Raw genomic sequence first — 23,171 nt, 5'->3', positions numbered from 1 at the left:
CAAGCAAAATAATTGTTTAAAAAATGTTCTAATTAATTATATCACCGGAACTTTACAGAAACATATTGTATGCGTCCCGAACTATATGAGAATTACGTTCAAATAAATAGATCTGTCGATATTCGATTAGCACTTGTCGTGTAGCCTTAGAAATTCAAGTTTTTCAAGCAAAATAATTGTTTAAAAAATGTTCTAATTAATTATATCACCGGAACTTTATAGAAACATATTGTACGCGTCCCGAAATATATGAGAATTACGTTAAAATACATAGATCTGTCGATATTCAAATAGCACTTGACGTGTAGCCTTAGAAATTCAAGTTTTTCGGGCAAAATAATTGTTTAAAAAATGTTCTAATTAATTATATCACCTGAACTTTATAGAAACATATTGTACGCGTCCCGAACTATATGAGAATTACGTTAAAATAATTAGATCTGTCGATATTCGATTAGCACTTGTCGTGTAGCCTTAAAAATTCAAGTTTTTTGGGCAAATTAATTCTTTAAAAAATGTTTTAATTAATTATATCACCTGAACTTTATAGAAACATATTGTAAGCGTCCCGAACTATATGAGAATTACGTTAAAATAAATAGATCTGTCGATATTCGATTAGCACTTGTCGTGTAGCCTTAGAAATTCAAGTTTTTCAAGCAAAATAATTGTTAAAAAAATGTTTTAATTAATTATATCACCTGAACTTTATAGAAACATATTGTAAGCGTTCCAAACTATATGAGAATTACGTTAAAATAATTAGATCTGTCGATATTCGATTAGCACTTGTCGTGTAGCCTTAGAAATTCAAGTTTTTCAAGCAAAATAATTGTTTAAAAAATGTTCTAATTAATTATATCACCGGAACTTTACAGAAACATATTGTACGCGTCCCGAACTATATGAGAATTACGTTAAAATAATTAGATCTGTCGATATTCGATTAGCACTTGTCGTGTAGCCTTAGAAATTCAAGTTTTTCAAGCATAATAATTGTTTAAAAAATGTTTTAATTAATTATATCACCTGAACTTTATAGAAACATATTGTAAGCGTTCCGAACTATATGAGAATTACGTTAAAATAAATAGATCTGTCGATATTCGATTAGCACTTGTCGTGTAGCCTCAAAAATTCAAGTTTTTCGGGCAAAATAATTGTTTAAAAAATGTTCTAATTAATTATTTCACCTGAACTTTATAAAAACATATTGTACGCGTCCCGAACTATATGAGAATTACATTCAAATAAATAGATCTGTCGATATTCGATTAGCACTTGTCGTGTAGCCTTAGAAATTCAAGTTTTTCGGTCAAAATAATTGTTTAAAAAATGTTTTAATTAATTATATTATCTGAACTTTATAGAAACATATTGTACGCGTCCCGAACTATATGAAAATTACGTTAAAATAAATAGATCTGTCGATATTCAAATAGCACTTGACGTGTAGCCTTAGAAATTCAAGTTTTTCGGGCAAAATAATTGTTTAAAAAATGTTTTAATTAATTATATCACCTGAACTTTATAGAAACATATTGTAAGCGTCCCGAACTATATGAAAATTACGTTCAAATAAATAGATCTGTCGATATTCGATTAGCACTTGTCGTGTAGCCTTAGAAATTCAAGTTTTTCAAACAAAATAATTGTTTAAAAAATGTTTTAATTAATTATATCACCGGAACTTTACAGAAACATATTGTACGCGTCCCGAACTATATGAGAATTTCGTTAAAATAAATAGATCTGTCAATATTCGAATAGCACTTGACGTGTAGCCTTAGAAATTCAAGTTTTTCGGGCAAAAGAATTGTTTAAAAAATGTTTTAATTAATTATAACGCCGTAACTCTTTAAAAAACCATTATACGCGTACAGAACTATATGAAAACTGCGTTGAAATAGACATAATTGTCAATATTCGATTTGCATTTCACGTCTAGCCCAAAAATTCAAGTTTTTCGGGCAAAATAATTGTTTAAAAAATGTTTTAATTAATTATATTACCGGAACTCTTTAGAAATTTATTGTACGCGTCCGGAACTATATAAGAATTCCGTTAAAATAAATAGAACTGTCGATATTTGAACAGCATCTCACCTTTAGCCCTCAAAAGTCAAGTTTTTCGGACAAAATAATTGTTTAAAAAATGTTTTAATTAATTATATCACTGGAACTCTTTAGAAAATTATTGGACGCGTCCGGAACTATATGAAAACTGCGTTAAAATAAATAAATCTGTCGATATTCAATTAGCACTTCACGTCCAGCTTTCAAAATTCAAGTTTTCCGGGCAAAATAATTAAAAAAAAAATGTTTTTATTAATTACAACACCATAACTTTTTTAAAAACTATTGACACACGTTTAATCGGCATCGCGGAAAAGCGACAACAATACTTCGAGAGATGCGAGTATTGATGCCATGCCCTTTTTTAGAAAGTATTCTTACTTCTCCCCCCCCCCCTTTCTCTCTTTCTCTCTCTCTCTCTTTCTCTTCCTCTCGTATATTTTTTATTTGGCTCTTTTCTTTTTCCCTGATTTCTTGTAATTATTTCAATCAGCTATTAAAAGTGACAGTTTGACAGCTGAAAATGACACGAAGTAGTTTGACAGCTGGAAATGACACGAAGTGAAGACAGTCACAACGCACTTAACAACTTTATAGCGAGACAGCCAATCAGCATCTCGGAAAAGCGACAACAATAAATTCAATTCGATTTAACATCTCCTTTTTTAGATAGGATTATTTATTTATATAATTTTTATTGCAATTGTTATTTAAAAAAAATAAAAAACTAAATAGCGCGCGCGTTGCGCGCGTTTGTGTTGTTCTAGTTTCTCAGAAAAAAGAAAAATTCGATTTTTTCAAAGTTTCAGAAAAATTATAAATACTACCTTACTATCACACACACACACAACTGAGCAAAAACACTTTCTTCTATATTTTTTTAGAAAATTAAGAACACTAATCATACTTATAATTATTTGCGGATCGATTACTGTACCTGCAATCTGACGACGAAGGAGATTGTTAAACTTAGTTCCTTGGTTGCGGCAATGATTCCCTTTGCTATAACGTCGCACCTCATGATGCCACCAAAGATATTAACTATAAGAGCGTGAACCTAAAAAAAAAAAAAGATGTAAATTCATTCATTTTGCCAGTTTGATTCTAATTAAAATCGAGAAAAGCCAATGGATGATCATAGCTAGATCTTAGTGCTGAAATAATGTTTTTTAGGTGATTTTTATATACATTTTGTAATTCTTTGAGATTAAAAGTAACGGCGTACAGTTCAAAGAATTAGAAAATTTTTTAAAATCCCATAAGAAACATTATTTTAGCACTATAGATTTGGCCATGACCTTTTCATTTCACTCAAGTTTTTAACTCTTCGTTGCCGATGAAACTACCACATCTGAATCGAAACGCACATAAATATTTTTTCTAGTATTATTTCATTTGTGATCTGAATAAACTATGTTTACACTTTATGACATCTTTAATTTATTCGTTTGTTAATCTTACTTTCTACATATTACTTTATATAATATAAGACTATTAATATTTAATTATATTTCATAAAAAGTTATTAAATCGTCAGAAATTGATCATAATTTCATGCACTTACTCGTTGATCAGAAGTGATGATTAAATGCTTCTTTCACCGCAGTAATCGACGCACCACCACCAACGTCGAAGAAACTGGCCGGTTCACCGCCGTACAATTTTATAATGTCCATCGTGGCCATGGCTAAACCAGCTCCGTTTACCATGCAATCTATGTTACCGTCGAGCGCGATGTAATTCAAGTCGAATTTCGCTTCAACCTTCTTAGGTTCTTCTTGAGACCAATCTACGATGGCGAGTACTGGCCATGCTTCGATCTCGTGACGGAGAAACACGGTCTGAGCGGAATCGCAAATCTTCCCGGAAGGACTCAAAGCGGTGACGTCGGTTGTCGGTGGCGAAATTTTATTGGATCCCGCAGGATCACGAAGCGGAAAGCCAACGGTAGTGGCCGCGCATCGCTCGGCGAGCTCCGACGCCGGTTTTTCACGCGGCGATCACCTGCCACCGGCTTCAACGCTCCGGCTTGTGCTGCCGCGCTTGGAGCCTGTCGAAACCCGCGGGCGATCGCTCGGCTAATATATCGGGTGGCCCCGGTCACTTTCCTTCGCCGGAGCCGAATTCAAACATGAATCCGGAACAGTATAAATTTTTTACTTAACTAAGTTAAAGTTTGTGTTTTAAAAATAACTAGTTAAAGCTATTATACATTTAAAATTCACCAATTTAAGTTAAAATTATTTATTAACTTGTTAGCTCTATTATTTAATAATAGTAAGTTAACTATTCAATTCTATTATTTAATTTTTTATTTAGTTACTATTCAACTCCAAAGATAATGCTCGCGTTTGTTATCACGCGCGGGCTCTCCCAGCTTTAGCATTATTATATTGATAAAAGTATATGCTAACTTTACATTGTGCACATTGACCGAGATAAAGAAAGAAGTGTAGATGATAATTATTGACGCAGATTATTGATGTTAAGAAGACAAAATAACATGAGTAGGTTAAAGCGTATGCAAATTAGTCCGTCATGATAAATCATGTGTGTAACCGTTAAATATAAATCTATACTTGAAGATTAAATAGCAATGAGCTATACATGTGTATCATCTGCTGTATGCAGCTTTTATATGTTTTAGCAATGACATCTAGTGTGCATTACAGTGAATTGTGTAATATAATTTTAAGTGGCACATTCCTTTACTAGTTCAATATTAATTCTTTAATACAATTTTTTAATTATAAATTTTTAACGGTAAACAAATAGCTATACAATATTAAAGTTCGTAAAATATTAATTAATATTTCTTGTTATTTATTTACTATAACTGCAGGCGTGTATTAATCGAAGGTAATTGTTTCCCGTAGTTTTGTGTGTACTAAAACTAAACATTTATCAAAATAGTAAATCTCGAAAAGGATATTTTAATATACCTTTATCATCTATCATAACTACGATATGTTAACATGTTGCAGAAATGTTATTGCAATTAAAATTAAGTACTTATGTTGTTAGAACTCAATTTTGAGGATTCGCGTTTTTAAGAAATCATTTTTATTAAAAAATAGATGAAAAAATCTCAAAATGCAGTGCCTTTTGTATGGTTTACCTTGTGTGATTTTTTAATTACAGTAGAATTCTGTCATGTTCGTCTGGTAACAGTGGTGCGTACTGAATAATTGAAGGATGAAAATTTGCGAATGAAATATAGAACATTATTCTTTACAACATTTTTGAAATATTGCTGTTGAAATAATAATATTACAAAAAAATCTCTTCAATGTTTCTATAACATTGCACTGCAATATTATGCAATGTTGCAATATTACAGTATTCAAAGCTAAAATTCATAATCATAATCACAATCAAATAAGTAAAAAATCTGTAGTTTTCAAATTTCAATAACTTTTAGCTGGTATTATAAAACTAAAACATCTTTAAAATACTTCAGAAATTAAAACCGTAATAAAAAATAATACTTTTCATATATATTATCGATATACGTATAATACAAACAATTTGAATAAAATGCAATACTGAGATTTCAAGATCAAGTTTGCAAAAACTTAAATGAATTTAGTCACATATATAAACGCATACAAAGCAATTTATCTCTAAGCGGAGAGAGAGAAAGAGGAGTTCACACGTAAATTGATTGACAGAACATTCAAAAAATGAAGTCGATTATGTCTATATCAGCAATGAAATGCGCTATTATTGATTGTGATACACCTTGGCGATTTGTTGAGGATCTAGAAAGACACATGCATATATCTCTGTAATTCCAAATTCTGTTATCGTCTGTCGACAAATGCGTCTTGAACGAGATGGGAGGAAAACTATATGAGATATCAGTTTCTATATACTTTTTCAACTTCCCGTCCAGATATATATTCCTGATAACATTGACGAATTAGACGGAACCTCGTTAAATGGCATGATGATAAATGGAATTAAAGAACGTTTTATAAAAATTGGGTGCAGGTTTACAAGATCCACTACTTTAATCGCAAATACACGAAATCAGAGAGAAGATCGACTTCACTCTGCACGAAATAAAAACAAATTATGGACTATTTACTTCTTTGTCTGAATCCTTATACATAAGCACAAATATTTCATATAAGAGAGAAAATATTTGTGTGTGTGTATGTATGATGTTTGTATTTTTGAGCAATAAGAATAACGTTTTTTGAAGATCGCTTTTCAGTCATATCACTACTATCGTTAACTTTACAAGTGCTTCGTATTGCTGCGCGATATAGAAAAATGATAGACACAAAAATCATCGATATCAAAGTGTACGACGTAAGATTTCCGACATCGTTAAGGCACGTTGGAAACGATTCTATGGTATGCATTGTAATATTGTAATAATAAATTTCTTTAATTTTAACATTATTAAAATAAACTTTATTTGCATACGTCCACCCTTTTATTATCTTCAAATTCATTCTTTATTTAACATAGTCAACTCTTATATTTATAATATATTTATAATAGCATGACAAGCCCAATCACTCTATCACGTACGTAACAATTTGCACTGATAAGAATTTTGAAGGATATGGCATCGCAGCTACTCTAGGAAGAGGAAATGAATTAGGTATCTATTAACAACATTATCTATTAACAACTTTTCTCTTTCTCGTTTCCGTTATTGATTATAAATTTTATAGTGGTGCAAACGTGCAAGCTCATGTTCAAACACGTGATAGAACGAACAACAACACAGATTTATTCAAATTTTGCATCGTTTTGGAGACAACTAACGAATGATCCTGAATTACGATGTGTGGGTATTAAGGAAACGACAGAGATAAATATGTACCATTAAAGTGTAATGACTCAAATACGTCTAAATTTATATGATGTTTTTAGTTAGGGCCGGAGTGTGGTGTGGTACATTTAGCTACGGCGGCTATCGTGAACGCATTGTGGGACTTGTGGGCCCGTATCGAGAATAAACCTGTTTGGCAGTTGCTTATGGACATGACACCTGAGGAGCTCGTTTCCACGATAGATTTTAGATACATGTGAGCCAAAACTTTTTTCATCTGATGTTACGTTTATGCCTCGATTGCATTTGAAAAATAGTTAAATATTATCTAAATAATATCTTAAATTAAATATTCTTGATGAAAATTTTTTCCAAGTTTTTTTCACAAATCAGAATACTTTAGAAATACTGAAAGTACATTCTCTTAGAATTTTTCAACATGTAAACTTTGACATTATAAGATTTGTATTAAAAATTTGCAAAATTTTCTAAAAAGATAAAGTTATACACAGAGAAAGAGAGAGAGAGAGAGAGAGAGATTCTGAAAAATTATATTGAAAATTCTGAGAAAAATTTATTATTCATAGTAAGAATTTATTCTGAGTTTTTGATATAATTTTTCACAATTATATAAATTTCAGAATTTTTAAAATTTTAAAACTTTGAATTAAATTTTAAAACTTTATATTAAATATTCAAAACTTCTCCTATATTTACAGAAGAGACGTAGTGACCGAGGAAGAGGCGATACAAATGCTCCGTGAGAATCAGCCGCGCAAAGAGGAAAAGAAGAAGGCACTACAAAGTAAAGGCTATCCGGCGTATACGGCCGATGTCGGATATTGGAGTTTTGGAAATCAACACATTAGAAGTGCCTGCAAAAAATTCAAGAAACTCGGTTTTGAGAACTTCAAAATATCCGTAGGTTACTCCATCGCCGAGAGTTGGCAGAGATGTAAATTGATACGTAACGTGATAGGCCATAAAAAGACATTCCTGGTGGATGCGAATCAATTTTGGGACACCAATGAAGTAGTGAATGCAGTAAAAGGTTTCAATCCAACTTTTCCTGTCTGCATAGAAGATCCGACGTCCACCGACGATGTCTTAGAACATGTTAATATACTGAATTCACTAAAAAAGCTTAAACATCCGATGAAAGTGACCTGCGGTGAAATGTGCACAAATCGCGTACAATTCAAGCAATTTTTAAAAATGAGCGAGATTAGTTTTTGGAACATTAACGTAGGAAGGCTTGGTGGAGTTAATGAAGCCCTAGCTGTATACTTTATGGCAAAAAAGTATAATAGTAAGTTTACGATCGACGATATTACATTTTTTTATATTTTAAGAGAATTATTATGAATTTTTTGAATTATTTTTTGCGAAACGTAAATTTTTTTTATTTATAGTACCAGTATGGGGACATGCTGGTGGAATAAGTCTGGGCGAGATGATCCAACATCTTCAAATATGGGACGCCATTTGTTTAAGTCAATCCACGGACAACACTATGATAGAATATGTCAGTCATCAGCATGGATACTTCGAAGACCCTGTATTCATTAGAAATGCTTCTTATTTACTACCTAATCGTCCTGGATTTTCAACTCGACTTAAGAACAAGTGTCTCACGCGGTGGTCTTATCCAAATGGTGACCGTTGGAATCATCTGTTTAAAATAAAACGCCTCAAGAACGAACTACCAATAAAGAGAAATTGATAATCTAAAAAAATTTGATGATATAGCAAAGAATTTTAGATAAAAGCATTATATATGAAACCGATACACATTTTCTAATTAAGTATTGTAAAATACATTCATTTTGAAATATATACTCAATACTCAAAAATATGTAATACTATTTCATATTAAACATATATGCATAATAATCCTTATAATTATTTTTAATAAACTAAATGTTTTTATTCTCCTAGCTGCTGTCTAAAACCTTTACGAGTCATAAAAAGTTATTTTACTTAATAAAGAAAATTAAAAAAAGAGAAAGAATATTACAGACAAATCAAATGCTTCTTTGATTGCATACTTTTTAATTTAAAATATATATAAACTGTACATATATTTATAAGTAGCATATATCTATTATGTATATTTTTATGTAATATAGTTGATGTGAGCATGATAAATTAATATGTGTAACATATTTATATACGAGTGGCAGTTGAGCTGAGAGGGAATCTTAAATTTTTCTAAGAAATTGTTAAGAGCCATATCTACCTATTCCATAAATACTTACCACATTATTCTTAGTGAAAAACTAAACTTTTTTAAAATCCCTCTTTCGTTAATAAAACAAATAAAACGGAAGTCAATAACACAAAAATTAATAAAAGCCTTAATTATTATCAGTCCATATATGGAATACACGTTTTAAATTATTAACGCACAAGTTTTCCTCGTGAAACTTTCGCGTTCCAATACTATCAAACTAGAATAGTCAGTGTCGTTCTATGAATAGACACAGAATGTCCGTTTTAGTTTCAAAGTATTGACTTAATCACAATTTTATCCAACATAAATAAATAAAATGCGCTTGCTAATTTATCGTGTAGAACTCATAAAGAGAATAAAATTGTAAATCCTTTAAATCGCAATTTTGTCCTTATAGCATTTCGTTTCAGCCATTCGCATATTATAACAAATGTCGTTACGTATTCAAATTTGTGGCTAGCACTAAATTATACGTATGGTCTCTCGACATATGCTCACGAATGTATCCTTGTTACGCGAAATTATCATGCAAGAAACACTTTATTTTAAGAATTCATTACGTGAATTCTATTAAAGTATGATGATGTAAAAGATTAGAAGATTTGAAGAAGGCTTTCTTACTTTAAAGTAATTTCCTTCAGGAAATCATCGCTACAATTTCTTGTGTTGTCAATTGCTATGATGAATGATATTACTTTTCTTGTACGATTTCGCCCAACAAGATACTGTCCTTTGTTCGTTATATCTATCCTCACCTAACGCTTCATAAGTGACTTATATGCTAAAGTAGTTTTCGTTGGGGAAATCCCCGTTCGGTCTCTGTACAGTGTGCTTTTTTATAAATAACTCTTATAAATTAGCATATTCTACGTTTTTCTCGTTCCGACATAAAAATCATACAATGTACATGGTTGTTTACGGCGATCCATTTTTAATACTGCGCGTAAATCTTCATTCTTCGGCTATCGTAGGCATGTATTTTTGTAATGACATTCTATTTCTCTGATTGGATTTTAATCTCTTAGAATGATGCTGCCCGCGCGCGTGTTTGCTTAAAGAGTTGTTTAAGGAGCTGCCGCGAATTGAAAAGTTCGGAGCTTAAGCTAACTTAATACTCTAGTAAAGAGGTAAGTTTCAGCTGCCCGGGTAGGGCATTTGATCTGGAAGGGCGGATGAGTGATTCTGGTTGGGACTTTGATGGAAATGTGGACTGGTGCCGTCCTGCGAGAGGTCGCCAACGACGGGTTCCTCGTATTTGCCTCTTTTGAAGCGCCCATATAGTGACGAATACGGCAGATTGTAGTGGATCGCTGCTTGATTTATGCTCATGTGCCCTAATCTGCAATAGTAAATCCAGAAATACGTGATTATTTTGCATCAAAAATTAAAATTAGTTGTAAAGGACTCATCCACCGTTCTATAAAATCAAAACTTTACGTAGAACTTAAAAATTATTTTTGGAAACATTTTAAGCTCTAAAAATATATTATGCATGCATTAAATAAAACATACAAAACCACCAATTATATTAATTATAATTTAATCTACGCTAGTTTATAAACTTTAAATTAAATCCTTGAAGTATACATATCGTTATGATTGCAGTGTATCAATTTCATTGAACAGAGAGATGAGCTATAGAAAAGAATCATTTATTGATACCTGACGGCCTCGAGAGCTTCAGTCATAGCATCTTCGCTCCACGGCGTGGGATTGCTCCTACTAAGCTCGATTCCTTCTCGCTTGCATCTTCCATATAAAGTTCCCGTAGGTATACCGAATTCCGTCGATGCTCTCTGAACAGACGTCTGACCGGATCTTATTGCTTCTAGAGCACGATCCAGATCGGCAGGTGTCCACGTGGTGGGACTCGCGTTAAATGGTGCAGCCAGTCTGATACCTTCTCTCCTAGCGATCTTGTACAACGTGCTGGAAGGTATACCGTACGCTTTGGACGCCTTGTTAGCTGAAATGGAGCCGGTGCGTAACGCTTCTAAAGCGTTGTTCAAACTCTCGTCGCTCCAAGATTTCGTCGGACCGTCCTTCTTCGGTGTGTCGATGCCCAGCCGATGTGCCCGTTGCCACAGAGTCGTCGAGGGAATACCGAATGTTGCTGAAACGTTCATGTATTTGATCATTTAATTTATTTCAAATATAGTATTAATATTATATGTTACATTTTTAAAATATTTTTTAAACAAGTTATTATATGCACAAAATATACACACACACACACACACACACACACACACACACACACACACACACACACACACACACACACACACACACACACACACACACACACACATACTAAATTACATTGACTGTTGTATCAATAAAATTACTCACATCCACTAGAAGTTATAGCTCTATATAATATGGAAAAAAAAATTAATAATTCTTCAACTAAAAATTAATTTTCTAATAATTTCTTGGATTGCAAATAATCATTGGCAGCAAACAAACAAGGGAAAATTAGAACATATCTCTCTGAATATACTTCTTTTCTTACCCGAAGCTTTAGTCAGACTCATGTTGTGATTCCTTAGCGCTTCTAAAGCCGCGTCCATGTCCTCCTGCGTCCACGATTTAGAGCTGTGATGATGCGAGCTGGACTGTCCACTGTGCCCCCTCGAGTTGGTCTCACCCGAGTCCGACTGGCCGGAGCTGCCCGATGGCATCAGTCCCAGCAACTCCGGTGTTATCATTATCATGTTGTCGTTATCAGCGGCGTTCTTCGAACTTGCGCTCGCCCGATCCGACATGTGACTGTCTATGTCGATCGTGTCTGAGGAGTCCATCGTGTGCAGCGTCTCGAACTTGATCTTGACGCTGTCGCAATTTTGAATCTCTGCGAACAGGTCACGGGAAACGGGCATGACACGTCGTTGCTGTTGGCGCTTCGCACCGGGGAAACTCGACATAACTTTCGCGACGGTATATATATCTTCGCCGTGGGACTCGCGAAGTTACTCGGTAAGCCTCAATGGTACCTGAGGATCGATAAGCGAGCGCTGTCGAAGGCGAAACTGGACGCGGAAGGACGCTAAATGAGGTTGCGTGGGCTGCTGCTACGAACCGAGCAACGCAAATCTAATCGCGACTAGTTAAGCGTGATTAGGCCAATTATTTTGATTCCCTGTCCGCCTAATGACCGGCTGCACTTTCAGCCCGGTAGTGTTTTACTCCACGCCGCGCCCTCACATCCGAGACAGGAATGGAAACATGAATGGACCGAATAAACGAGAGACTTTTATCACGCAAGATGGGCGAAACAAGACACGATGATCATCTACAATATTAAAATTGGATGATCAATTTAGTTATCGAGGTGTGGAGTTCGCGAAAGTGACGCACAAAGTCAATAAGGAAGAAAAAATATTGTAAAGAAATATTTAGCTTAAAAATAAAACAGTCTAAATCAGTAAAGTTGGTATAAAACACAATTAAATAAATTATTTTATAATCATTTTTTGCTCTTCTTCAATAAATTTTTTGAAAACCCTGTTCGACTAATACATACATTCCATTAATCATTCATTTTGAATGGAAATTGTATTTTTACTACATTTGCGCGCTCAAAAAAGGGCCCTTTATAGTCCTTAAAATATGCATATCGTTCTCCTTTTATTACCCTAACGAAGAAGCGAGATATATGTGTCTCACTTGCAATATCTTTTCACGACGCGAGTCCACTGGGACTCTCTACCCCAGTTTCATTTCCGTTCATTAGCAAAAATTGACAAAAAAGTTTCGAATTAATTCGAAAGAGATTAAAAGCAATTATTTTACTTCATTTTACGCTCGTGTACAATTGCGGCGATCGCCGCTATTCTCGAGGTAAGAAACGGCACTCAAGAACCGTAAAGTTTTATACCTGTAGAATGATGATCCGGATCCCTCAGATGGGTGATGGTGGTGCCGACCAGGGTGGCGCTAGGTGGAGTGGGTTGGGTCTCGGGGGGCAAATCGACGTCTCCGGGATCCGTATGGTGGCCATAGTGCCCTAGCCCTGTGTGACAGAACATGTCACCTTTTTATTCGACGTGAAAAGCGTCCGTCCGGGTTGATCCTGAAAACGGTAAATCGCCCCACACCTGGAAGCCTTCGAATAATTGTGACGCAAGTGTCTTCCGTTTCTTTTTTATTAAATCCGTTCATAAATTATCTACTTACATTGAAACTATAATGCGCACAATTCGTATATATCAAAGAAAAATTATTTTGAAAATATATATCAATAAATATAAATAGAAAAATAATACAAATTAATCTATAAAATTCACGTTTTATGAGACGAGAAACAAGAAATAAAGTCTGACAGTCCAGGTATGGGGCAAAAATCTCAGCTGATCTACTTACCGTTGTTACTCGTGCCGTTACCGTTGTTGTTATTGTTATTATTATTACGCTGGCAAGTTTCCAGTGCTACTGCTGTTGTTGCTGTCTCCGTGCACTCGTCATCTTCAACCTGCCAGTCCCGATGGTTCTGCGGAATATCCGGTACGAATTTAGAGTCGACCCTGACGAGATCGAGCCGCCCACCGACACGGGGCAGCCGTTGCGTTCGTACGTTTTCCTGACTTCGTCTCTTTCAACGCGTTACACGCGATCAATTCCCCGCTACTATTAGACTCGAATAAATCTATCTACACACTGTGATAAATTGATTTTTCGTAATATGTATAAACGTTTCCTATAACACGTACAATTTTATTATATTTTTATCAAGCCTTTTACAAAATTTCTATCAAGAATTAGATAAGGGATTATATTACGTTAATGACTTAATAAATAGACGAGTAATTAACTTGGAGAGAAATTTCTTAAAAATTTGAGAACACTCTACATATTATAAATAATAACAAACACTCGTCTTCCAGTGCGCTCATAAAACATTAAAAATTTAATAACTTATAATAGAGTACCGCTGCGGCAGCTAAGGACTAAAAAGCTTCCGGCTGTACCTCTCTGAGATTATTAAAATATTACCTCTTTGTTATCGCGGCTGTAATCGTTGTTGGGTTGTAACCCTTCCTCTTTGTAGCGATCGTAATGTCTCGGATCGGTGGAACGCGACTCGAACGCCGGCCGCTCGATTCTGGGTCTCTTGTATCGCTGATGGTGCTTCTTCAGTTTCGTGTAGTTCAACCTCGGAGTGCCGGACTCCCTCGGCGGCGAACTTAGGCTCACGGGTGGCGGACCGTCCCTGTTTTCCGGCACTTCGCACAGACCCTTGATCTTCAGCTGGTCGGCCGTCTTCAAGAGCGACTGCGGAAGAAACAAAAAATACTTTGAGTTCGTTACCCGGCGATCTTGGCACAGTGAATTGTGTGTCTGCTCTCCGTGCCAGAGTTCCGAGTTCAGTTTTGACCGATCATCTGACTTTTTTTTTTAATTTTCGACAGGTAATTGCAAATCATTGTGATTTTGTCGAGATCGCCCTTCTAATTAGGCCGGTTCGGAACCGGCGTTAAAACTCTAGATATAATATGTGTAAAATTGCACAGAAATATGCTAAAGTGTCACCACTCTTCTGACAAGAGACTATGGACCGAAGAAGAAGAAGAAGAAGAATGTAACTTCAAAAGTCACGCATTTCACTTTTAAATTCTAAAAGTGTGCGATCTACTTTAAAAAATGTATGTATTTGAGAATACGCCGAGTTGTTTAGAAAGTACGTGATTTCTGATACCATCACAAAGCAGGTTTCTCAATCCTCAGAATATCACTAATATATTAATTACACAATAATTAAGATGTTAAAATATTTTTTAAAATTTCGTTAGCGACTGATATTCGCGAGCTGGCGTGGAAGAATCGCCGCACATTCGCCCCACGCGATTAATTCGTTAATTAACGGGATCGTATTAATCGAGGCGGGCCGCGTGAGGAAAACACCGCCGCGTTCGGGGAATCAAGGCGCGGCGCGCGGAATAGAAAAATACTCATTTCGGTAAACCGCTTTGCGAGAGGCGAACGAAGGACCGCGCGGGTCCGGTCCGATTGGATTTGCATATTTCTCGCGCGAGAGCTCGTCGCCCGCTCGGCATCTCGTTCCGCCCGGCGGCGGTGCAATTTCATCTCGGCGACGGGTGTCGGCGACGGTGGAGGCAGCGGCAGCGGCGGCGGCGGCGTCGACGTCGAGCACCGTCCGTCCACCCACCAAACGTCGCTCCTGAAAATCAACGCCGGCGAGCCAGTTTCAGCGAGCAACGACAATCCGCGCCTCTCGTACACGATTCTCAACGGCTTCTCAACGGCGAAAATCACATTTCAGAAAACTGTTGTCGAGAAGATGCTTGCTCTTTCCTTCAGCTTTTACGAGCTCGAGGCGAACTACTTGGAAACAGGGAACGAGTATTTTCATAGATTCGAGACCGGAAAGCTCAGCGATTCTAAATATATATTAGGTAGAATGTTATCGCGACATGACTATGATATGACGAAATGTTTTAGTAAAGTGTTATTATTTTAATAATATATAAATAAATCATAAATTTCGCATTTCTAAAAATTTGATTAATTAAAAAAAAATTTTTTAACCCAAGACAACTGTATAATTATGAATACAGCTTTTTTATCAATAATAATTCTTTTATTAAGACTCGAGAATAGATCAGATTCTGATTATATAAAAATAATCTGGAATGACGACAAAAAGTATATTTAAATATAAATGTTTAATTAAATATAAATACACAATAAAAAAAATTGGTAAAGACTTGCTGCAAGTTCATGTGTCCTTGCGAAGTAACCTTGAAGTCGCGGTGCGCGGGAGGAAGGGAGTGAAGTTTAAGAGACGAATGAACGGCGAAACGAAGAGGAAGTGAGGTCACGAGGAGGAGGAAGATGACGGATGCCACCTCCGGGTGGCGTAACCGTCAAGTCGCGTGGCCACTCGGAACGTTGGAACGTCCACGTGGCCGACCTGTAAAAGACCTTGCCCGGTAGAATTCAACGGACGATGACCAAGGAGAAGAGGAACGATGACGCGGACGAAGCGTAAGAGTGACATGGCCAGGGCAAACGGGAGAGCGGAAGAGAGAATACCTAACCAGCAGCGACCCTCGCACGCCGGAGCCTCTCTGTTCTTTAATCAAGCCGGGGGTGGCACGATTAGGCGGGGTCTGCGCGGTTGCCGACGGCGTGAGAGTGGCACCGCGATGGAGTAACGCGGGGCGACAGAGGGGATGGTGGAAGGTGGAAGAGAATCGGGGGAGGACAGAGGCAGGTTGCACCGGAGGGGGAGGGGTGTCAGTGGCGGCTGGAACGCGTTGCGTGGGTGGAGAATCGGAGGGTGAGATGGCAGATCGGGCTGGATGGATTGAGAGTGTGACAAGGAGAGAGGGAGCGAGAGGAAAAGAGAGAGAGAACGTAAGAGACAGAAAGAGCGAGAAAGGAGGGAGAGAGAGAGAGAGAGAGAGAGAGAGAGAGAGAGAGAGAGAGAGAGAGAGAGAGAGAGGAAGAAAAATTTACAGAGAAAAGGAAAGAGACGCAAACAGAATAAGAGGGAATTGAGAGGAAGGAGGATGGCAAACGTGGGAAGGGGTTGCGGAGAGGGCTGAAGCGTGGCGGAGGCAAAAACGCCTGCAGGAAGAATGGGGAGGCCTCCGACGCGGCTGTCGCGGCCCCAGGCCCGTATCGACCACCCTCAACCCCTGACACGCATATACATACACGCACACGCGCGCCACACACACACACACACACACACACACACACACACACACACACACACACACACACACACACACACACACACACACACACACACTCTCTCTCTCTCTCTCTCTCTCTCTCTCTCTCTCTCTCTCTCTCTCTCTCTCTCTCTCTCTCTCTCTCTCTCTCTCTCTCTCTCTCTCTCGCTCGCTCGCTCACTCGTTCTCATTTCTCTCGGTGTTCGCGACGGCATCGACACCAATGACTTCCAAGCGTTTCCACACGCGCACACGCGTCCGTCCTGTCCCTTTCTCTCTCGTGCCTTCGCTCGTTCGTCGGCTCGTTACGACCGGGCGTGTGCACGGCCGCCCGAAACGTCCGCGAATCTTCGATCTCGGCGGCTCGGCAGTTTGATGGCGCTGGTCGGGTCGCGGGGCATGCGATAATCGAGCGTCTCCATCGGGACGAATGAGGAAGCGAGTCACCCCCGACGAGGATGACAACGGCGATGACAGCGGCACGACTTTCGGCAAAGAAGATCACGCCTCAGATTGCGGGTCCGGAATGTGCTCATAGCGCCAAATACAACAATAACTAATCTCACAAATATGTAATAAGACCCTTAAATTCTTTTAACGTCATTCTTATAGATTAAAGACACAGTAGAAGAAACTCAATACTTGGCATGCCAAATAAAATCAAATAAAAGCATTATTTAGTACAAGTACAGTATTAATGCTTTCTGGCAACATTTGGCTAGTAATGCTAATTTGTAAATTTAACATTAATTTACATAAATTATTGAAAAAATTTAAACTTGATAGCGATATTTGTCTTAATGTCGAAAAAAGTCGATTTCAGCAATTTTTCAATATTCTCGAGTTTTCCTGACTTTTTGGGAAAGCGATAAAACTGTCCTGTTGGACAAAAAGTCGGTTGCAGAAAAGGTCTCCGTCACTATTCTTCCAATGCTACAACCGCTTTCGCCATGTAATTGAAGGACACTCGATAACAATGCGTGACGCGTTATAATTTTGGTACACATTGTCTGTTTTTAACAGCATTCATTCTCTCTCGGTTAATGGATCGGATCGACCAATTCGCAATTGGGGCAAAATTGTCAAACATCCAATTTTATCACGCCGCAACACCGTAATGGACTTGTAATAATAAGAATTGTCGGATCGTCGTGTCAATCTCTGCTTGTTACAGTTTATCGGCATATAGAGCGGAGTTTAAAGTAAACGCATCGCAATCACGGAAATTTTAGCAGTAAAATTTTCACGTGTAAATTTGCATTGCATATTACATGTTCAGATATACCATCGCCTTCAAATTTAACATTTATCCTTTTTCGTACAATTGAATTCAGAATTAAAATTTATAGCGGCGAGAAATTAAAGCGCAAATAATTCATAAAAATGATAAAGTGATAAGAAGAAAAAAAACGCTTTATTTACGAATAAAAAAGTAGGTCCAAATTATTACGTATATATCAAATTAATTGTAACTAAAAATTAATAAATGGTTGCGAACTTTCCGATCACGTAATTTTATTTTACATTTCAATGAACTAATGTACATTCGTTGTCGTTAAACAGTTTCTTAAAAAAATTGGTTTACACGCGGATTAATAACGCTCAATTATATTAGGAAAACTGGTAGATGTTCCAAAACTGTAAACGCACAAAGACCGATCGATGTCCTCGCGAGACAGGCACGTTATACGATAAATCAAATTCGGCGAGAGCCACGAACGTACAACGAGGGGTCTCGTCCGTTGCAATGAAATTACCGTGCAATGAGCCGCATCTCCGTGTATCCGAACGAAATGACGTTCGATTCTCGGTGGAATTCCCTCGGTGGAATTTCGCTCGCGTTGTCGCTGCTCGAGTTCAACAGCGAAGGATGCGAAAGGGGGTTGAGAATGAAAGAGCGAAAGAGAGAGAGAGAGAGAGAGAGAGAGAGAGAGAGAGAGAGAGAGAGAGAGAGAGAGAGAGAGAGAGAGAAAGTGAATGAGACGAAGAGAGTGGTGGATAGGTTTCGGATTGCGTTCATGGGAAATGGCGTTTCGTAGTTCAATTAAATAAATAAAGGGCAGAAAAACCTTTGCCGACACGCGGTGCTTTAACGGCAACGGTACTTGGAGAACCACGGACGGAGGGTTGCGCGCGCGGGGCTCATCGGGGGAGCGAAAGGGGGTTCGATGCGGGGGTTAGGCGGCGGCGACGTCGGCGGCGGCGGCGGTAGCGGCAGCGTCGGCGGCGACGGCGACGGGGCGGGTGGTTGGTTGGTTGGTTGGTCGGTTCGGAGGTGGATGCATAGGGGTGGTGCCATCGGTTCGGAGGCAAGAGGGACACCGCCACACCGGCAGAATCCGACCTCACCAATCAATACTTAGGGTTCAAGGGCATCGGCCGACCAATTATCCCGGACTAATTGACGCGAGACGCTGGCGAAAAAAAGCACGAGCCTCTCCCCCGTTTTCCTTCCCGTCGCCCTCCCGCCGGTAGCTTCGCTTCCGGTTTTGGCTCACCTGCGTTTTCTTTCGGACCGCGTCGATCGCTCTCTTTCCGAATTTCTCTTTCTCCGATTTCTCTTTCCGAAATTCGTAAATTAAAAAAAAAAGATCTTTGCACGAGATGAACGAAGTAGCTAGAATGTCCCAATCTCGCAGTCCAGCGAAGTTTCATTGGACGGCTCTTCGCGAAGAACCAATCGTCGGCTTCAACTGTCTCTTGAAACGAGGACGAGCTTTTATTTGCGATGCAATTCGAGTTTTTTTTAAGTCATTACAACTTGCATTATCATACTGTGAAATGCCAAGTTAAGTTTTATCGCGTGGTTTCTTCCGGAGAAAACTTCGAGAATGTGTTCATAAGACTGCAGATGTAAGAAGAGTACTTGCTCGTACTTTTAAATAAGAGACCTCTATTCTGCAAGATTACAGCATGAATTTCGTGTAGTTTCATTGTGAAACAAACGTGAAGCTATACGAGACTTCCGCAAAGATTATTAGCAATAAGGATTATCGGCAAACGTATTAATACCCGTATTCATAGTTGTTCCTCATTTCTCAAGATTAAGTAGTCTGTCTTTGTCTCGCCTACTGCGTTTTACCATACGCAAGATAAAAACAGACCGATCTTGAGAATTGAGAAACGACTATGAATACGGGCTTGTTTCCGAAACCTGGTAGCATTTCTTCCCGCTAAAAATCATTTTTCGTCCCAGGAACTGAGAAGTATTGGTTCCGGTGTGTCTTTGTCTTGCTAAATTTACTTGTCGATCAAACCGATCTGCATCCGTTTTCGTGTTGATAAATAATTCAGCCAAGTGTCGGACCATCGAAGGAGACACGTGAAAAGAGAGTTCGCGCGAGAAATCCATGGGCTGAATCCGTGGGCTTTCCCGCGTTTGACGCGCACAAGTGAAACGAGCGACTTTTCTATACGAGAAGAAATAAGGGAGCGATTGGAGCGCGCGGTCGAGGTCCAACAGGTGCAAATCCGCAAAAAAGCTCGACCTTCGTGGAAAGGTTTCACGGAAACGGAAAGAAGGACGCGGGAGAAGAAAAGGGTAGAAGGGCATCGGGGGGAGGAGTTGCTCGCCAAGAGAGCGTACTGAGAGAAAGTAAGGTGCTTTATATAGAGAAAAGAAAGAAAAGAAGAAAAAGGAGAGTTGGAAGAGAGCGCGGAAGAGGAAAGAGAAAAACGGGAGTAGAACGAATAACGCGGCGAGAGAGATAGAGAGAGAGAAAGAGAGAGAAGAAAAAAGAGACATGAGGTAAAAGTACGTTAGTGAGAAGAGGAGGCAAGAGGGGAATCCCCGAAGACGGTCGTAGGGTCGTCTCCACTATTACGAATACGGCGCCATAACGGAATTGATAATGTAACGGGCGTCACGAGTATAACATTCTCTCTCTGTGTCTTTCTCTCTCTCTCTCTCTCTCTCTCTCTCTCTCTCTCTCTCTCTCTCTCTCTCTCTCTCTCTCTCTCTCTCTCTTCTCTGCGTCGCTGTATAACCTCCTTTCTGAATGGGAGCGCGACCCTGGCCACACCACGTGCTTGCCCTCGAGTAAACGTAAGAATACGATCAGCAAAGGTATCTTCTAGTAGACTTTCGCGACGATGAATCCGAAAGGGAGATCTAAGCGACGATCGAAACGTTAATCTTTATATTATCCGTCGATATATCAATGTATCATCTTTAATTAATATCATCGATATTACAAGCCGGCGACTATTATCTTGAAATTTCTAGCGTGGTGCGTCTAGCAACGAGTCGTACGATGGTTATGTAGCAAGGAGAAGTAATAAATAGCGAAGATGCATTGATGTTTTACATCGATATCTCCTTCACCATTGACACCACTGAAAGATATCGATGTTTTGAGGCGCGATGCGTTTGGCAATGTAAAATACGATGTACTGAAATAATGCATAAATGCTAGAGTATTAGTATCCCGCTCTCGATATCGACTTTCTTCGCATCGATGTAATGCCTCTCGATACTAAATGAGCATCTTAAAATTTTTCATGCACTCTTGACACCCTTTGACGTGCACTGTATTTAGAAATACTAATTGACAATGAAATTTAAACTCGAGTCTATAAATTAAGAAGTCACTATAGTCACAAAGCCATAAATATGTTAGAGATGCTAATAATAAAACAATTCATATTTTGTTAATATCATATTAATAATTTTCAAAGTAAGCTAATATCGATCTTTTAAACGGGATAATATATCTAAATTAGTCTTCTTTTCAAACATCGTTAATTATCAAAGAAATATTTCTATAAATGTCCCTAAGCTCTAAATGTAAATGATATCTTACAATTAATTCTATAAAAAATATTTAAAAAAAATTAATTTTCTTGACTTTTACAGGATGTTTACTTAAATTTTGTAAAAGAATTTCCAGAAGATTGCTGGATTTTCCAAGTTTTATCAAAAATTCCCAGGTAAAATCACAGATTTTTTAAATGCAGCTTTAAAATAAATGTATTTTATAACATCATAAAGAAGTCATCAAATTTTTTAATATTAAAGGTAAGGAAGTGCTAAAGAGAGAAATAATATGAATTAAATGTAACGATCTGTTGTGGTTCATAAAATACACAAATACATTAATATTACACACAATGCTAATTAATTGATTATTCGTAATCAAGAAAAAAATAGAGTCAACAATTTTGTCAAAAATAGAAAAATTAAAATTTCAAAGTAAAATTCTAAAAATTTCATGAAAATTTATATAATTTTCAAGGCTAAAAAATTAAATCCCTGAAAAATTTCAGGTTTTCGCGGTGGTAAATACTATATTTTATAAATTTTTAATGTACTTTAATTTGTAGACTCGTTTTTACGATACTAAATCTATTAGATCACAGCTGAATTATAATCCTTTTCTCACGAAATCTTAAATGGCTACCTCTTAACTTTTTCCATAACTCAGATATGGATAAAGAAAAACACGGTTAACCGCAATTTGCGCTACGACCAACGTAGACGCAATCGGATATTTACGAACGTGGAGCAGAGGAGTCAGATAATGGGGGAACGGGCGGGCTTCGTAGTCAGTTTAAAGGCCTCTCGTAAGAGTCACTCTCGACTCACCATCTCCAAGAAAAGAGAAACGATCTCGGATCTTTTTACGGGCGAGTCTTCTCACGGGACACTCAATCAGGTGTTCAAAACATTGTAAATCGTACAAACAAGACGCTATTTTCCGCGGCACGCATTTTCATCGAATCGTTTCATTGAATTGACCGTTTTTTGATCGCTCGCATGACAAATTGAGAATTAAAAAGCGCAATGTCTTTCACACATTAAAAAAGCACCAAGCGCTGATAATATTGGGATAATACAAGGTTTTTGTTTAACTTGTGAATTATGTTGTATCGCGAATCAATATTTATAATCGCATAACAAAATTTATTAATCTGTTATTTCTTTTACTACAATTTCTTTTAAGCTACGCTTATTATTAATATTATTTTTAAATGCACAAAGCATATAACGGTCAATTAATTTAGCATAACAGTTTCAAAGTTTACTTTATATAATTATACGAAAGGAGTAGTGTAATAAAGTAAAATTATAATTTACATTAAAATAGTTTTATAAATTCTCAAGTTTCTCAAAATAAGAAAAACAATAATTGATACTCTCCTGGCGCGTAAAACAAAAAGTTTACATTGTCGTTAAAATTCTTGATGCAATTCCGACACATAAAAATGAACCTTGAGATTTATATTTGGAGTCGTTCATTGATTTAATGAGTTGTTAATATAATCGCGAAACAGTCCGATGAGCTGATTAGCTTACGAAGTTAACAATTCGCGAGCATGATGTGTATGCAACTTAAGGTGCACCAACAACACGTGTCGTCGTAGCTTCACGT

At 37.4% G+C, this 23,171-nt stretch overlaps 2 protein-coding genes across 4 annotated transcripts in view; one reads left to right on the top strand and one right to left on the bottom strand.

Annotated features, from left to right (window-relative positions):
- Positions 1-5,572: 5,572 nt before the first annotated feature.
- LOC105828718 (mitochondrial enolase superfamily member 1) lies at positions 5,573-8,719 on the top strand. Its single transcript, XM_012667193.3, has 6 exons — positions 5,573-6,437; positions 6,588-6,690; positions 6,764-6,879; positions 6,966-7,120; positions 7,584-8,173; positions 8,277-8,719. The coding sequence occupies exons 1-6, from the start codon at positions 6,354-6,356 to the stop codon at positions 8,585-8,587; spliced, it is 1,359 nt and encodes a 452-aa protein (XP_012522647.1). The 5' UTR covers positions 5,573-6,353; the 3' UTR covers positions 8,588-8,719.
- Positions 8,720-8,975: 256 nt separating this feature from the next.
- LOC105828719 (protein bric-a-brac 2) overlaps positions 8,976-23,171 on the bottom strand; it is a 32,309-nt gene continuing 18,113 nt past the window's right edge. Inside the window, exons 4-9 of one of the 3 annotated variants that reach the window (XM_036289838.1) lie at positions 14,093-14,371; positions 13,463-13,589; positions 12,978-13,112; positions 11,613-11,951; positions 10,760-11,210; positions 8,976-10,436 (exon numbers count right to left, since the gene is read on the bottom strand). In XM_036289838.1, coding sequence (XP_036145731.1) covers positions 10,232-10,436; positions 10,760-11,210; positions 11,613-11,951; positions 12,978-13,112; positions 13,463-13,589; positions 14,093-14,371 — 1,536 coding nt within the window. In that variant the 3' untranslated portion in view covers positions 8,976-10,231. Of the gene's footprint in view, positions 10,437-10,759; positions 11,211-11,612; positions 11,952-12,977; positions 13,134-13,460; positions 13,590-14,092; positions 14,372-23,171 lie in introns of those variants that run through there. The other 2 variants (XM_036289837.1, XM_036289839.1) reach the window with 2 other exon arrangements.

Source organism: Monomorium pharaonis, chromosome 7, assembly GCF_013373865.1.
Source record: "Monomorium pharaonis isolate MP-MQ-018 chromosome 7, ASM1337386v2, whole genome shotgun sequence".
NCBI classification, from domain to species: Eukaryota; Metazoa; Arthropoda; class Insecta; order Hymenoptera; family Formicidae; genus Monomorium; species Monomorium pharaonis.
This window is presented reverse-complemented; position numbering and strand designations above follow the sequence as displayed.

Coding starts and splice junctions, on each gene's coding strand:
- LOC105828718 (XM_012667193.3), top strand. CDS start 6,354: ATGATAGACACAAAAATCATCGATATCAAAGTGTACGACGTAAGATTT. Junction 6,438..6,587: donor ACGTTGGAAACGATTCTATG/GTATGCATTGTA, acceptor TATTTATAATAG/CATGACAAGCCCAATCACTC. Junction 6,880..6,965: donor ATGATCCTGAATTACGATGT/GTGGGTATTAAG, acceptor TGATGTTTTTAG/TTAGGGCCGGAGTGTGGTGT.